The 16,859-nt window shown below is 35.9% G+C and overlaps 1 protein-coding gene across 1 annotated transcript in view; it reads right to left on the bottom strand.

Moving 5' to 3' along the window:
* Nucleotides 1-16,859, bottom strand: part of PLXDC2 (plexin domain containing 2) — a 465,187-nt gene that overhangs the window by 219,742 nt on the left and 228,586 nt on the right. The window contains 1 exon segment of the mRNA XM_033209382.1: nt 10,069-10,215. Coding sequence (XP_033065273.1) covers nt 10,069-10,215 — 147 coding nt within the window.

Here is a 16,859-nt window from a genome sequence, read left to right as displayed (position 1 = left end):
CTGCCCAGGAAATCTCAGTCCTCAAACACAATATTTTATAATTTAAGATTTTTCACAAGAATTAAGATTATCTGCTTTCAGATGTATTTACTCTAAAAAAAGTTATATTCCATTTACAGTTTGCTAAATTTTCTGTTATGAAACATTTTCTTTCAAAGGAGTCATGTAACATCTTTATCATTTAATAACTTTAGGATGAGAATATGTTTTACACTCATGTTATCTAAAATTAAACTGTCGTAAGTCTTCATAGGCTCCTGAAGAGATGACAGAAAAGATGATAAGAAAAAAGTTGGAAAAGAGAATCTCAGGTGAAAGGCAGAGTAAATACACTTGTTTATTGCACCTGAGACATGGTTGAGGGGTCTCCTTTTTAGCAGCGTTTATGGTTATAAAAAAGTTTAATATGAAACCTTCTAACAGGGTTTATCAGAAACCTAAAATGTTTGCCTCACTTGTGACTTTAAAAGGTGAATAGATATTTATCTATCTAGAATTATTTTATATCCATCACTGGTAACAGAGAATGTATTATATTACCTTCCATGACTAATGTTACATAAAAAATGGTGCTCATCCTTCACTAAACACCCAAGATGAAGAAATAAGATTAAATTGTAATGAAATAGGAACTCAAATATGATCTGTCAAATAAGAAGGCAACTTCTTGCTTTGGGAAGCTAAGATTTCTTACATGAAGAAGAAATGGATCAATGTGAATTTCTTAAGGCAGCTGTCCTTAAGGCTCTCCAAAGTCCTTTCTATGTCTAAAATTTGGTTCCTAGATTCAGGAAGAATAGTAAGAGTAGATTAAATTATTAGTAATATGCATGTATTTATGTAATTATGTCAGTAAAAGGAGTTAACTTCAGCATATTAGGTGGGCCTAGGGAATGTTTAATCTGTCGTAAGTGCCATCGGCAGGACAGGGGTAGACTGTTCCATGTACTTATTGGCTTCCAGGCCGGTGGACCAGCCCGTTTCCCAGGCATGCAGAGAAATACAACTCAGCCACTCAAATCATGTTACTTTTGTGCAATGAAAAAGAGTCAGGCCCTGGAATAATACTTGGGACAAAAGGGATTAACCTCAAGTTTGGTAAGTGAACTAAGTATAATTCAAGTAAAATGAATTAATAGTGGAATTTCTTAAACTACATAAGTAACTATAAAGTGCCATAACATTTCATTTTAATATATTGTATGTGGTAGGCAGGACAGACATTAGTATCACAACTACTTAGTACAGGAAGAAATTGACAGGGAATTTAGGGATTTGCCCAAGGTCTCATAGTTGTAAGAAACTTGAATTTGGATCTCATGATGCCAAATCCTATGCTTTTGAATCCCTGTTATTTTTTAAACAAATTAATCCATGATTACTTTGGAGTGTACATCTGTTTCGTAGGACACTGAAGACTAGAACACACCTTTTAAATATCCAAAGAGAATTCCTTTACTATTTTGCAACTACGAATTTTCTGAGTATTTAGAATTTGATTAGAGCAAAAATATGAATAGTATTCAAAAAAATATTACACTATGTCGAGTATGTTTCTTCTTCCTTTAATAAAGATTAAATTAAATTATAATGAAATAGGAACTCAAATATGATCTGTCAAATAAGAAGGCAACTTCTTGCTTTGGGAAGCTAAGACTTCTTACATGAAGAAGAAATGGATCAATGTGAATTTCTTAAGGCAGCTGTCCTTAAGGCTCTCCAAAGTCCTTTCCATGTCTAAAACTTCTAAAAGTAGAAGACTTTATTCAACTGAAATTAAGCTACAGAGACATATGCAGATACGCCTTATCCCAGTCTGTTATCAAACTGGAGGAAAATCCTACGAGCAAAGACAAGTAAGACCAGGTTGATAAACTTGTGTCTCATTTGAATTGAAGCAACTCAAAAGACAGCATGCAGCAAGTTTATTCAACCAGTCAAATGTAAGAGTAAATAAAAAGCAACCTATTATTAGACATTACGAACAGAAGTCAGGCAAAAACATACAGTCTAGATAATAGCCTAATAGAGAAAGCAAATTATATTGCCTTTCAATGTAATCATTTTGAAAAATAAGCACTTATCAACAGATTTGTTGATGCACAGAAAAAAATAAATGTGTCCAATATGAAAAACCAACTTACTAAAGTCACCATCAGCAGCCAAATTTAGTTCTCCCAACTTAAACATTATGCAAATATGAGACTCATTGCTAACTGAAGCAGAGTTATTTTCCTGAAGGGAATAAAGGAAATCTCCAGAAAACTTAATTTTTAAATGAATTTTTCTATGTATATTCAAGTAGTCAGAAATGTCATCAAAGACAGTTCAATATAAACATTTTAAACAATCAACACATAAAAAGTCAAACAAGTTTCATCAAAAACCTTACCTGCATTATGACAGAGATAGAGTGAGATAGACAGAGAATAGCACTTCAACCATTTCATTTTGCTGCTGTTTCATATTTAAAGAATCAATCTTCCTACCAACATATAGAAAGATTAAAAAATATTTAAGCCAGAGTATGTTTGTGTCTAGCAAACAGTATACTGGCAATTGCTTGGCATAAAATATATAAATAGAAAGATATAGATAGAAATATAGAGATATATCAATCATCTTTACCTATCTATCCATCCATCCATCTATTAATATATCTGTCTACCTATCTTTCCATCTACCCATCCATCTATCCTATACCTAGATCTCTAGTCATTCTTCCACCCATCATCCATCCATCTGTCCATCCATCCATCCATCTGTCCATCCATCCATCCATCCATCCATCCATCTATCCATATTTATGCATCTATGTATTTATCTATCTGAGAGAGACTCTTAGAGAGACTCAGATATTAACTTATTTGGGAATGACAAGATGCTAAGTCAGTTTAGCAAGACTCCCCACCCTTGATGTCTGATCATCCTCAATACTGATCAAACCCTCATCCCCCACCCTTGCTATCTAATTACCCTGACCCTCCTTCAGTAAAAATCCTAACAACTCAGTTTAGGCACAATCGTCACTTACTTCTCACGTCTCCTCATAACTTTCCCTCCACTGATGCCCACTCTGCTCTTGGCCATATCTTCGTCTTGCCCATGCTACATTCAGAACTGAGCCCAGTTCTGCATCAAGATTCTTTCCCTTATTGCAATAACCCTAAATACAATCTGTTTTTACTGCCTTAACTACTTTCTTTGACAGGGTTATTATTTTTTTGTTGTCAAGAATTAGAACACTCAAATAATAATGCTCAGCAACTGTATTGTTTTGTTGAGGTTTTCAGTGTTCTTTTATAACTATTTCATTTTTATTCTCAGCATTGCACTGGGAGGCAGTCAAGGCAGGCATTTTTACCCCCTTTCTTCCAGGTTACAAAATTGAGGTGCAAAGAGGCCAGAATCCACAAAAATAAGTGTTGGAGCTAAGGTTTCCTAACATCAAACGCTGGACTTCTTCCACCAGGACAGAGATATATCTTTAGGAGTTATCAATCAGAATGTCATTTCAGAAGACAAAATAATTCTAATATGTCTGGCAGTTGAATCAAACTGTGTCCAGAAATAAATTAAATAATATAGATGTAGAAATATAGAGAAAAATCACAAAAATGTGGAGTTTCAAATGTCTAGAAAGAGGGAAAAGAACAAGTCCAGGCTGGTTTCTAGCTTTATAGTCAGAAACTTTTAGATTTGCAACCTGAAAACTGTACGGCTCTGAATGAAGGACAAAATACCCAGATAACTGTGAGAATTTTAATATAAAGTGCCCGCCTCATTGCTTACCATCTGGCAGGAACTCATACCAGTTCTTCACTTTGCTTTAGCTAGAAAGACATGGTCTTTGCCTTAATTTGTCAACTGCAAAACTAGGTTTTAGCATCTGCTTATTTTGCAATAATGATTTAAGAAATGTTATTTAAACAAAAATGACAATGGAGAGATTTGAAAGCACATGTAATCAAATTCCACTATACACATATGTCATGTAAATACTAATGATTATGACTGAGATTATAAAAAGAAAGAGATACCAATGTGTGTGGGCATGTCAAATATGTGAATTAAATGATTTCTATGTTTTATTCTGCTCTGAAATTATAAGATATTATTGTGGATGGGAGAAAAGGAAAAACTTACTTTATTTCCACCCTCCTCCTCTTTCAAGAATATTATCTAAGATTCCAAAATAGTGTTTGGACCACATTTATATGCAGTGATGGTAAAGGGGGAAATATGTCTTTAAAAAAAAATGTTCCTAGGTAAAATATCTCTTGTACCCTCCTCTTTTCCATTTCAGGAAACAGGGAAGTGGGTGGTAAGTTGCCTCTTCTGGGAGGGTCAACATTCTTGCCTTCTCACTCTACCTCTTGTTTATTCAGGGCTAAATTGTTAGCCCTCTGGTCCTGGGACTATCCCGAGCTAAATCTTTTTTTTTTTTTTTTTTGCATAATTTGTTGACAGAATATATACTCGTGGGCATGCAAATTATATGAACTGGTGATAAGATTCGAGAAACTCCCTTCTTCCCCTTGGAGCTTAAATTTAAATCCTGTTTCTAGCCAAATTACTAGAGAGCTTTTTATGTCAATGAGAACAGGAGCAAAGCTAATTAATAAGGTGGATTCATGTTTGCCATTTTCCATTTTCCCTTGTGCTTTATTTACCACCTCAGCAACATGAAGTATGTGTGTGTGTTGCATGTAGACGTGTATGTGGGCATTACTCAGCCCCTGGTCATGATATCACCTTAATATTACAATTCTGTCATCTTTTGTAACAACTTGATTTTATTCTGAGAAAAGTGCAATGGAAATGAAACAGAGAACCAGGCAGGATTGGAAAGGTAGGAAGACCAACTGAGGAAATGCTAGAACATGGATTACTCTGTACAGTTTGGAAAGCTCAGGCTAATATTTAGTAATCACATTTATGAAAAGAGAATGTGGGGAATTTTAAAAATATTCTAGCAAGTAAATTTGTAATATTTAGGCTGTAAATTTAAATGAAGGAGTTTACGTAGCATTTTTCTTCAAATGGAAAATAGTTAATATTACCAATCTTATTGTTAAAATGGAAGTGTGTGTCAGTGTGTTTTTTTTGTGTGTTTGTGTGATCATGTATGGTGTGTGTGTGTGTGTGTGTTTTCTGTTGAGAGTAATAACAAAGTTGATACAGGACCAATGTCGTCTTTATTTGCATAAATAAAGTTTTATTGGAACACAGCCATGCCTGTTCATTTACATATTGTCTATGGCTATTAAGCTATAACAATAGAGTCAAGTTGTTGTGACAGAGACCATAAGGCCTGACACAACTAATTATCTTGACCTTTTGAGAAACAGGATGCCAACCCCTGCTATAGAATCTGAGCATGGTCCCTGGATTAGCAGCATGAGCATGACCTTGGAATTTGTAGAAATGCAAATTTTCTGGCCCATCTAGACCTGCCAAATAAGAGATTTGGTTTTTATACTAATAAATGAAAGCACAGGAGTGCACAAGACTGTGGCTAGCAAAGCTCTGTGCTGAATCAGCCTTGTATGAAACACATCATGAAGTAAAAACTATAATGATGGAATCAGATCTGACAAGATGGAGGCCAAAAATATTCAAAATTAAGAGAAAGAGTATTTAAAATAGGGTTTATACCTCCACTGTCATTAATCCAACCCTAAGTGTATATTGGGTTTTGAGATACAATATAACCATAATAGCACATACAGATTTTTTAACCTTTATTTTAGGGTCAGCAGTATGTATGAAACTTTGTTACACAAGTGAACTCATGTTATACGAATTTGTTGTATGGATTCTTTCATCACCCAAACATTAAGCTTAGCAACCAATAGTTACCTTTTCTGCTCCTCTCTCTCCTGCCACCCTCCACCCTTAAGTAGACTCCAGTGTCTGTTTTTCCCTACTTTGTGTTCATAACTTCTTATCGTTTAGCTCCACTTACACGTGAGAACGTGGTATATTTGGTTCCTGTTCCTTTATTAGTTTGCTAAGGATAATGGCCTCCAGTTCTGTTCATGTTCCCACAAAAGACATGATCTTGTTCTTTTTTATGGCTGCATGGTATTCCATAGTATATATGTACCACATTTTCTTTATCCAATCTGTCATTGATGGGCATTTAGGTGGATTCCATGTCTTTGCTTTTGTGAATAGTGCTGCAATAAACATTCACATGCATGTGTCTTTATGGTAGAATGATTTATATTCCTCTGGGTATATACCCAGTAATAGGATTGCTGAGTCGAATGGTATTTCTGTCTTTAGGTCTTTGAGGAATTGCCATACTTCTTTCCACAATGGTTGAATTAATTTACAGCATTACCAACAGTGTATAAGTGTTCCCTTTAATCTGCAACCTCATCAGCGTCTGTTTTTTTTTTTTTTTTTTTTTTTTTTTACTTTTTAATAATAGCCATTCTAAGAGGTGTGAAATGATATCTCACTGGAGTTTTTGTTTTGCATTTCTCTAATGATCAGTGATATTGAGCTTTTTTTCATATGCTTCTTGGTGCATGTATGTCTTCTTTTGAAAAGTGCCTGTTCATGTCTTTGCCCACTTTTTAATGTTTTTTTTCTTTTTCTTGTAAATTTGTTTAAGTTCCCTGTAGATGCTGGATATTAGAGCTTTGTCAGATGCATAGCTTGCAAATATTTTCTCCCATTCTGTAGGTTGTCTGTTTACTCTGTTGATAGTTTCTTTTGCTGTGCAGAAGCTCTTTAGTTTAATTAGATCCCATTTGTTAATTTTTGCTTTCGTCGTGATTGCTTTTGGTGTCTTTGTCATAAAATCTTTGCCTTTTACTATGTCCAGAATGATACTGCCTAGGTTGCCCTCCAGGGTTTTTATAGTTTTGGGTTTTACATCTAAGTCTTTAATCCATCTTGAATTGATTTTTTGTATATGGTGTAAGGAAGGGATCTAGCTTCAATCTGCTGTATATGGCTAGCCAGTTATCCCAGCACCATTTATTAAATAGGGAGTCTTTTCTCCATTGCTTGTTTTTGTCAGGTTTGTTGAAGGTCAGATTGTCATAGGTGTGTGCCCTTACTTCTGGGCTCTCTATTCTGTTCCATTAGTCTGTGTGACTGTTTTTGTACCAGTAACATGCTGTTTTGGTAACTTCAGCCCTGCAGTATAATTTGAAGTTGGGGAATGTGATGTTTTCAGTTTTGTTCTTTTTGTTTAGAATTGCCTTGGCTATTTGGGCTCTTTTTTGGTTCCATATGAATTGTAAATGAATTTTGCTACTTCCGTGAAGAATGTCATTGGTAGTGTGATAGGAATAGCCTTGAATCTGTAAATTGCTTTGGGCAGTATGGCCATTTTAATGATATTGATTCTTCCTATCCAAGAGCATGTGATTTTTTTTTCATTTGTTTGTGTCTTCACTGATTTCTTTGAGCAGTGCTTTGTAATTCTCATTGCAGAGATTTTTCACTTCCTTGGTTAGCTGTGTTACTAGGTATTTTATTGTTTTTGTGGCAATTGTGAATGAGATTGCCTTCCTGATTTGACTCTTGGCATGGCAGTTGGTGATGTATAGGAATGCTTGTGATTTCTGAACACTGATTTTGTATCCTGAAACTTGCTGAAGTTGCTTATCAGCTAAAGGAGCTTTTGGGCCTAGACTATGGGGTTCTCTAGATATAGAATCATGCCATCTGAAAACAGGGATGCTCTTTATTTCTTTGTCTTGCTTAATTACTCTGGCTAGGACTTCCAATACTATGTTCAATAAGAATGATGAAAGAGTTGTGGAAGTTTTCAAGGGGAATGCTTCAGCTTTTGCCCATTCAGTATAATGTTAGCTGTGGGTTTGTCACAGATGGCTCTTGTTACTTTGAGGTATGTTCCTTCTATGCGTAGTTTCTTGAGAGTTTTTAATATGAAGTGTGTTGAATTTTGTTGATAGCTTTTTCCACCAATTTCTAACTCTGAAGAAATGTTTGTTAATGGCTTAAATACTCCTCGTGGATAACCAAGAGCCCAAGCTATGACAATGGCAGATTATCTAAAACAAAAGCCTCTAACAATTGTATATATTTAACCATCAACATAAAGAGCACTAGGTAAGTTACAACCAGAAGTTCAAGTCCTTCCATTTATGTTTGAGGCGACCTCAAGTGTTAAAAGCAACAAACAATGTCACTGCCATACTAACAATAAGAAAAAAATGGACTGTCTACAGTATTATCATTTTTCATGAGACAATCAGAGAGCTGTCACAAGGCAACCAAGTAAACCCTATTGCAAAGAGAACAGGTTTCTTTAAGGAGAGGCAGGACACAAACTGTTTTACGTTGGGGGGCAGCACAGAGGAGAGAGATGGTAGCCATATTTATATAGAGGAAGAAATCAGCTAATACTTTAACTGAGGAACTTCTTTCTCTGCTTATAGATGTCACCCATAGTGGCTGACACTAGAACTAGGCCACGTCACCGAATCCCCATGTGCACACACCAACATTCAAAACTCCACAAAGTATATTTTATACTATTAACCACTGTGCTATAGTAGGAAGGTTGTCAAATGCAATAGATCTCAGATAGACATTGTTCGAATCTATTCTTTACCATTTTCTCTTCTCTTGAACATTTGTTGGAAATTCCACAGTGAATTATTTCTAAATCTGTCATGTTGCCTACCTGGTGTTGCCTGAATATAGAAAAAAGTGGGGTGGGGGTGGATGATGGAATTTAGCAAGGAAAGGCAGCTACTTTGTTTGCTTCTCAGCTCAGGAAGCATGTGCTCTACACTGAAAATTCAATGAATCATCATGGTATACTATTCTTAATTTCCATTTAGCTTTTAGCAGTTGATCTCCTGAAAACAGGAACATCTACATATAAACAAGGAAGGCCACTGCCAAAAATTTTGATATTTAACATTTATCAAATCAATGCCTCTCTAAATAACTTCAGCCATTGACTCTCTTAGTCCTGTCTTTATGTCAATAATGACAAAAGCACTTGAAAGGTTAAAGCTGTTTTCTTTTCACTTCAGGTCATACTGAAGTGAACATCTCATGGTTTCATCGATGACACTATCACCACCGTTACCCAGGCCAGCAAAACCAAACACCTGTTAAAATGTGAAATCCGGCATTTATCAAAAAATGATGATCAAAGAACATTCTGAGAACCAAGTGTGATAAATTTTACACACAAAATTTGAGCATCAGCTTGGCTACCCAGGTTAATATCCCAGTTTATCACTTTCTAGTGGAGACCCTTGGACAGGTTATCTGAATTTTCCAAGACTCCTCAGTTCTCTTTTCTGCAATGTGTGATGTAATAATATTTAAATCATAGGATTGTTGTGAAGATTGAAAAAGCTAATGCATTTGAGCATTCAGGCTGGCCCTTCAATAGGCTATTCATGACCATGTAAGGAAAGGGAGACTAGTATTAATATTCCCTCTCATCTTCAGTTTACACACGCAGAAAGCATCTCAGAATAGTTAAATTACTTATTTCAGGAGCACGGTTAGGAAATAATGAGCCCAGGCTTAAAATACCAATGTGATGCTTTCTATATTTTATTATTTTTCTTTATATTAAACGTCTTCATTTAAGAACATAATTTGTTCTATATATGTTATCTAAGTCATAAATGACTTCAGTTAAATCTTTGGTTAAATCCAAGACGAAGAGGAATAAACTCACGTAAATGGGAAGATACCAAATGCAAGTAATTTTTAAAAATGTTCTATACACTCATGGATTATAAGAAAACTAAAAATAATCCAAGATAAAACTCAATTTTGAATCCAATATACGTTCATCAGATATACTAAGAAAATTGGTTAAATTAATGACAGTATATCAAAACAATTCTATTTCATTTTCTTTCATATCTTATATGCAATTATTAATCTAAATTACAATTACAGAACTGAATACACTTGAAAAGTGATTACCACAGTTGGGCCATTTTAATATTTAATTATCAAACTTATAAAAGAAATGGCTACAGGCCAATTAAAGCAACCATTTTTTTCACAGTAGGAAAAACGAACCCTGAATGTCAAAACACTTACTGCAGCTTGCCGATGAGTATTTGACAATATTCCATGAATCTTCACTTTATCTTTTTCCATTTGGTCTATGTTCACCCACAAATCCCGGCTGGCAGAATCAGATGGGCCATATATTCGAGATATATAGTAATTGTGGTCTGTATCCTCCTGCAATAACAGATAATAATATATATCAAGAACAGAGATGTTTTAACTACAATTCTTAAAAGAAAATCCTATTGAACTCAAGAGTATTAATAGTCTTTAAAAGAGCCAAATGAATTAACTAAACTCTAAGAGAAATGAATTTGGATTAAATAAATAAATGTGCACACCCACACATACACATGAACTGTAAGAAAAAAAGATAAATAAATAGTCCTATGATTTGAATAATAAAATTTAGAATGTGAATTTTGTCTAGTGCATTTATTATCTAAGTGCTAATTAGATAAAATAAAATGGTTTCTGAAATCCAGTGAAACCATGAATCCCATGTATTTTTTTTCACAAATCATCAATCGAGATATATATGTAATTGATTACAAAAACAAAAAGAATATTCTATGCAGTATTCTAAGTAGATTTTGTCTTGTGACTAAAAGAAAGACTATGATCCAAATATAAATGTGGAGAATAGTGATTAAATGTTTTGTATATTTAACAATTTCAATATATATTTCCTTCTAAGTTTTGTATTTTACACGAGTGTGTGTGTGTGTGTGTGTGTGTGTATGTGTAAAATTAGTAGTCTTCTTTAGAGGAAATTATTAAATATACAAGAGTTAGAAGGAAATATATACTGGGTGTAAAGATCTAATTTTCCACCAGAACAAAAAGGTCCTTTTGAACAAAAATGTCTCTTTTGAAATTTTTACTAAAAACCTATTATGCTATAATTATGATTAGTAATAACAAATTCAAACTTCTCTTCTTTAAAAATAAGGTTATATCAGGGCCTGCTTTCAGCTAATGGTCCTAGAAATGAATATATTGAAGACAATATATTTTTTCCTTTAATTTGAGCTACTACATTCTACTTTTATTTGAGTTCTCATCGTTGGTGTTACCATAGTGCCTGTCACAAAACCTTTGTTCACCATGTTTCCCACTCAGTGAAGAGATGTAAATGTTTTAAGAAGCAATTTTGATAAGAAATACCCAGAAAAATTATATGATTCTTGGCTAATTCTGATTGCAATGTTTTATAACCATGAAATCAATTTGAGGAGTTAGTAGACAAAAAATATTTTTTTTTGAGACGGAGTCTCGCTCTGTCGCCCGGGCTGGAGTGCAGTGGCCGGATCTCAGCTCACTGCAAGCTCCGCCTCCCGGGTTTACCGCCATTCTCCTACCTCAGCCTCCGAGTAGCTGGGACTACAGGCGCCGCCACCTCGCCCGGCTAGTTTTTTCTTTTTTTGTATTTTTTAGTAGAGACGGGGTTTCACAGTGTTAGCCAGGATGGTCTCGATCTCCTGACCTCGTGATCCGCCCGCCTCGGCCTCCCAAAGCGCTGGGATTACAGGCTTGAGCCACCGCGCCCGGCCGACAAAAAATATTTTAAAGCCTTCAGGTAAGTATAAGAAAAAATGTTGAATAAATAGGTCTATGATTTGAATAATAAGGTTTGGGATGTGAATTTTGTCTAATTCATTTATCATCTAAGTGATAATTAAATATAATAAAATTATTCTTGAAATCCAGTCAAAACATGAATCTCATGTATTTTTTAGCAAATCATCAATTGAGATATATACGTAACTTATTACAAAAAGGAAAGGAATATTCTATATAGTATTCTAAATAGATTTTGCCTCGTGCCTAAAAGAGAGACTATGACCCAAATATAAATATTGAGAATAGTGATTAAATGCTAACAGTAAGTTTTTTGTTTATGTAATAAAGACCCTAGCATAGTGGCTCATGTCTGTAATCCCAGCACTTTGGGAAGCCAAGGCGGGCGGATCACCTGAGGTCAGGAGTTTGAGACCAGCCTGGCCAACATGGCGAAATGCCATCTCTACTAAAAATACAAAACTTAGCCGGGTGTGGTGGGGGGTGCTTGTAATCCCAGCTACTTGGGAGACTGAAGTAGGAGAACTGCTTAATTCTGGAGGCGGAGGTTGCAGTGAGCCAAGATCGTATCACTGCACTCCAGCCTGGGAGACAGAGTGAGACTCCATTTTAAAAAAACAAAACAAAAATAAAAACAAAGCAAACAAATAAAACGCCCTAAGTATATCTGCAATGAAATTCTGGGTATGGGACACGAATTATATGTACACCTTGGTGAAAGAAAAGAAAGGTCTACAGAGAAAGAACAAAGTAAATATAAAGAAAGAAGAGGCCGGGCGCGGTGGCTCAAGCCTGTAATCCCAGCACTTTGGGAGGCCGAGACGGGCGGATCACGAGGTCAGGAGATCGAGACCGTCCTGGCTAACACGGTGAAACCCCGTCTCTACTAAAAAAATACAAAATTAGCCGGGCGAGATGGCGGGCGCCTGTAGTCCCAGCTACTCGGGAGGCTGAGGCGAGAGAATGGCGTAAACCCGGGAGGCGGAGCTTGCAGTGAGCTGAGATCTGGCCACTGCACTCCAGCCTGGGCGACAGAGCGAGACTCCGTCTCAAAAAAAAAAAAGAAAGAAAGAAAGAAGAAAGAAGATCATGCAGCCCCCAAAGGCTCTGACACCTCATTGGGTTTCCAGCCCTCCCTCTGTTCCAGAATCTCATAATGACACTGATAGTTTGGGTTGTCTGAGGGTAAAACATACTGTGGATGTGTCTCTGGTATGTATTCAACTCATCTGTGTGTATTGGGCTTCACAACCAGAAGATTTGGAGGTGGGAACCTTCCTTAACATTGGGCACAGGCCATTTTGCTCATGTTATTATTACACTGGTCACAGTGGTTGGTGGCATGCATGAGCAGATAACCTAAGAAGGAGCAATTACTGAGACATTCAGGAATTTAGGTAGAGAAGAGATGATTTCCCTTGTTCTGATTGCTGAGATATGTAGGCGTGAGACCTGGAACCACTGGCTCCATTTTGCTACTATGAGGAAAGTCTGTCTGAAGATAAGGCAAACACATAGCTAAAGAAAGAACTGCAGTCTGGACCTGGTGGCTTATGCCTGTAATCCCAACACTTTGGGAGGCCGAGGCGGGTGGATCACCTGAGGTCAGGAGTTCCAGACCAGCCGAGCCAAAATGGTGAAACCCCGTCTCTACTGCCAGGCATAGCACTTGAACAAGGAGAATTGCTTGAATCTGGGAGGCAGAGTTTGCAGTGAGCTGAGATCATGCTGTTACATTCCAGCCTGGGTAACAGAGCAAGACTCTATCAAAGAAAGAAAAGAAAGAGAGAAAGAGAGGAAGGAGGGAAAGAAGGAAGGAAGGAAGGAAGGAAGGAAGGAAGGAAGGAAGGAAGGAAGGAAGGAAAGAAAGAAGAGCCAGATCCCTGAGCAAGTCTATCTAGATGTGACCTGTTACTGGACTTGTTCATTTCCATGAAACGTTGAGTCTTTTTCTATTGTTAAATCACCTTGAATTAGGTTATGGTCAACCGAAAGAATCATAACTGAAAAAACAGGCCTTTTTACTGGCAACCAAACTTAAGCAACTTTGAGCAAGGCCAACTAGAAATCATTTCATTGAATATTTTCTTCAAAGCCACCCTTTTATAGCATTCACTGAAATTTTTATAAAATTAAAAATTAAATTATTATGTAAAATAATAATTCATTTATTTTTTCACTGAATGGTATAAAAGGGTGGTTTTGAAGAAAATACTCAATTAAATCAAAATTTAATTTTTATCCCTATTGACAGTATTATTACAAAGATTTCAGGAACATTGAAGTTAAAGATGTAATCTTTAGGTGAATTATATAACAGATTCTTTGATGCTGCAAAATTTCCCTGTAATTACTAAATAGATATTTTCTTTAAAATGTCAAAATTTCAGAATTGAGTTCAGTATAATTTTTGAAATCAGCATTTATAAAATAACCTTGGCATTTTCCTTAATCTCTGGATTTCTGTGATTAGTTAAGAAAGAGTCTTGAAGTTACCATAAAGAGCAAGAATAGCATTGTACTTAAATAATGAATTACCTGCAAAAATATACACAATTTAGTCTAATTACGAAGTCCACCACTGATATACTATGTGAAAATACACCTTCAGTTTTTCTTAAATCAGAGCTGCCAAAAACAATATCACATCTTTGAAATACTAGAGCTCAGTATCTGACTTCTGTAGCCCACGCCTGCCAAGTTGTCATGGCAACTTTTATTCCAAAAGGAAGACAATTTATTGTTTACTTAGGAAGGCAGAGACACAAGTTATTAAATTCCAGAGAGGTGTTTGGCTCAGATATTCAGAAAAACCATAAAATAGATTTCTCAAAAATGTGACATTTTAGCACTAGTAAATTATTCAAAACACGTCTTATCCTTTTTTAGGAGCAATGGCACTTAAGGAGTTGTCAAAAGCCACTTTGAGTGCAAAGATTTTCATCTTCTGTTCAAAAGCAAACTATTTCTAACACCATAGAGAATAAAACAAAACACTACTGTGATAAGCCTAGTTGCCAATTCATTTAGGAAAGCGACTGTTAGAGAAAGTAGATGGCACAACATGTGGTATTAAATCGTATAAATCCATGTTTCTCGAAAATGCATGGAAATGTGCAGCTGTAGACAAACAGAGGACTTTCACCAAAAATACGGAGGAAAAGTTACCATCGCTGCAACTTAGCTGTTCTGCAGCAATCAATCTATATAATTCCTAACCCAAATGCTGCCTTCTTTTCTATCATGGGTGTGGATTTTATGATGGATAATGTTTATGAATGCCTCACATTGCCTCATGCAGTAATGATATTTGAACTCCAGCTTCATTTCATTTAGAACTTAAAAGCAAATAAAAAAGATCAAATATAGATTATATGACTATCAGTGTAGTAGCCATTTGATATACATGGATACTTAAAACATAATCAAAATTCTTAGTAAGATTATTTAGCATTGAATGCATCGGCTACCTCTTGAAGATCATTCCTTAATTAATAAAGGAAGATTATAATTTGAATGGTTCTTGCCAAGTATTAACAAATATATTGAATCCTTATAAGAGTGATTTCACAAGAGCTACGCAGTTCATTTAAAGGTAAGTCTATTTTAAAATATTACTCGTGTTGGCCGGGCGCGGTGGCTCAAGCCTGTAATCCCAGCACTTTGGGAGGACGAGACGGGCGGATCACGAGGTCAGGAGATCGAGACCATCCTGGCTAACACGGTGAAACCCCGTCTCTACTAAAATATACAAAAAATTAGCCGGGCGAGATGGCGGGCGCCTGTAGTCCCAGCTACTCGGGAGGCTGAGGCGAGAGAATGGCGTAAACCCGGGAGGCGGAGCTTGCAGTGAGCTGAGATCCGGCCACTGCACTCCAGCCTGGGCGACAGAGCGAGACTCCGTCTCAAAAAAAAAAAAAAAAAAAAAAAAAAAATAAATAAATAAATAAAATATTACTCGTGAATACTACACTCCTCAGAAATAAAGAGTTAATAAAAGAGTTCCCTGTGATCTAAAAAAAAAAAAAAAAAACATGCTGGTATAAGAAACCAAAAGCACACAATGAAATAACAAGAGGAGAGAAAGTGTGAACTGGCAGTAGTCAGGTAAAGAATTACAGAGACGAACCCACTACTAGCCAGAATAAGCATGACTAAATTACCAGTCAGGACACAGGGAATAGCTCCGAGGCACACACAACATGAAATGGAAGAGAACAGTGAGATAAATGTCTAGGGCAAATGCTATGCATCGAATGTTGGTGTCCCCTTGCTAAAATTCCTAAGTGGAAGCCCCAGTGCCCAATGTGCCGTATTTGGAGATAGAGTCTTTAGGAAGGTAATTAAGGCTAAATAATGTCATAAGATTGGAGTCCTTATTCAATAGGATTAGTGTCCTTGCAAGAAGAGATATGAAATTCATTTCCTCTCCTTCCCTCTCTTTTTAATTCTCTTTTTCTCTCATGTGAGAATACAGCAAGAAGGCTGTCTATAAGCGAGAAAGGGATCCCTCACTAAGAACTCAAACAGCTGGCACCTTGATTTAGGACCTTTAGCTGCCAGAACTATGAGAAAAAATATTTTTGTTCTTTAAGCCACCGAGCCTATCGTATTTTGTTGTGGCATCTCAAGCTGACAAGACAGAAGTCAGCACAGAAATTGCAGGGGAACAGAAAGGAGATCAGGTGCATATGTAGTTGTCTTACAAAAAAAAAATAATGATATATTAGAAAAATATTTTTCTGAGATAAAGACTTGAATTTCCACATCATGTCTCAAGAAAATCTGCCATAGAATTTTGAGTACCACAAAATTTCCTAATGAGGTTTTGAATAGATTAAACAAGGAAGTCTTATAGGCATCTAGAATGATAAATTGAGCTATCTATATGGAGGAAAAAAATTCCATAAGCTTGTACCTGGTACCTCTCTGTAACGTCTGATATTAACAATGTTTATACAATCTCAGAGAATAGAGTTGTGACTCAAGAATTTTTTTGTTCAGTCAAGTTGTAATTTAAATATATAGGAAACAAACATATTTTTAATACATACAAATATACAGAGACTATGCCACCAATAAGAACTTCTTAAAAATGTAATGCCTAATTATACACTGAATCAACCAATGGGTGAATCAAAGCACCTCTAATGAAAAATTCTGTAAGTATTAGCTGTGTTCAGCATGTGGCTATCTATGGGAAGAGAGAAACTATAGCAAATCTTCTGGTGGGTGAG

This window comes from Trachypithecus francoisi, unplaced genomic scaffold, assembly GCF_009764315.1.
Source record: "Trachypithecus francoisi isolate TF-2019V2 unplaced genomic scaffold, Tfra_2.0 Lachesis_group9, whole genome shotgun sequence".
Taxonomy (NCBI): domain Eukaryota; kingdom Metazoa; phylum Chordata; class Mammalia; order Primates; family Cercopithecidae; genus Trachypithecus; species Trachypithecus francoisi.
This window is presented reverse-complemented; position numbering and strand designations above follow the sequence as displayed.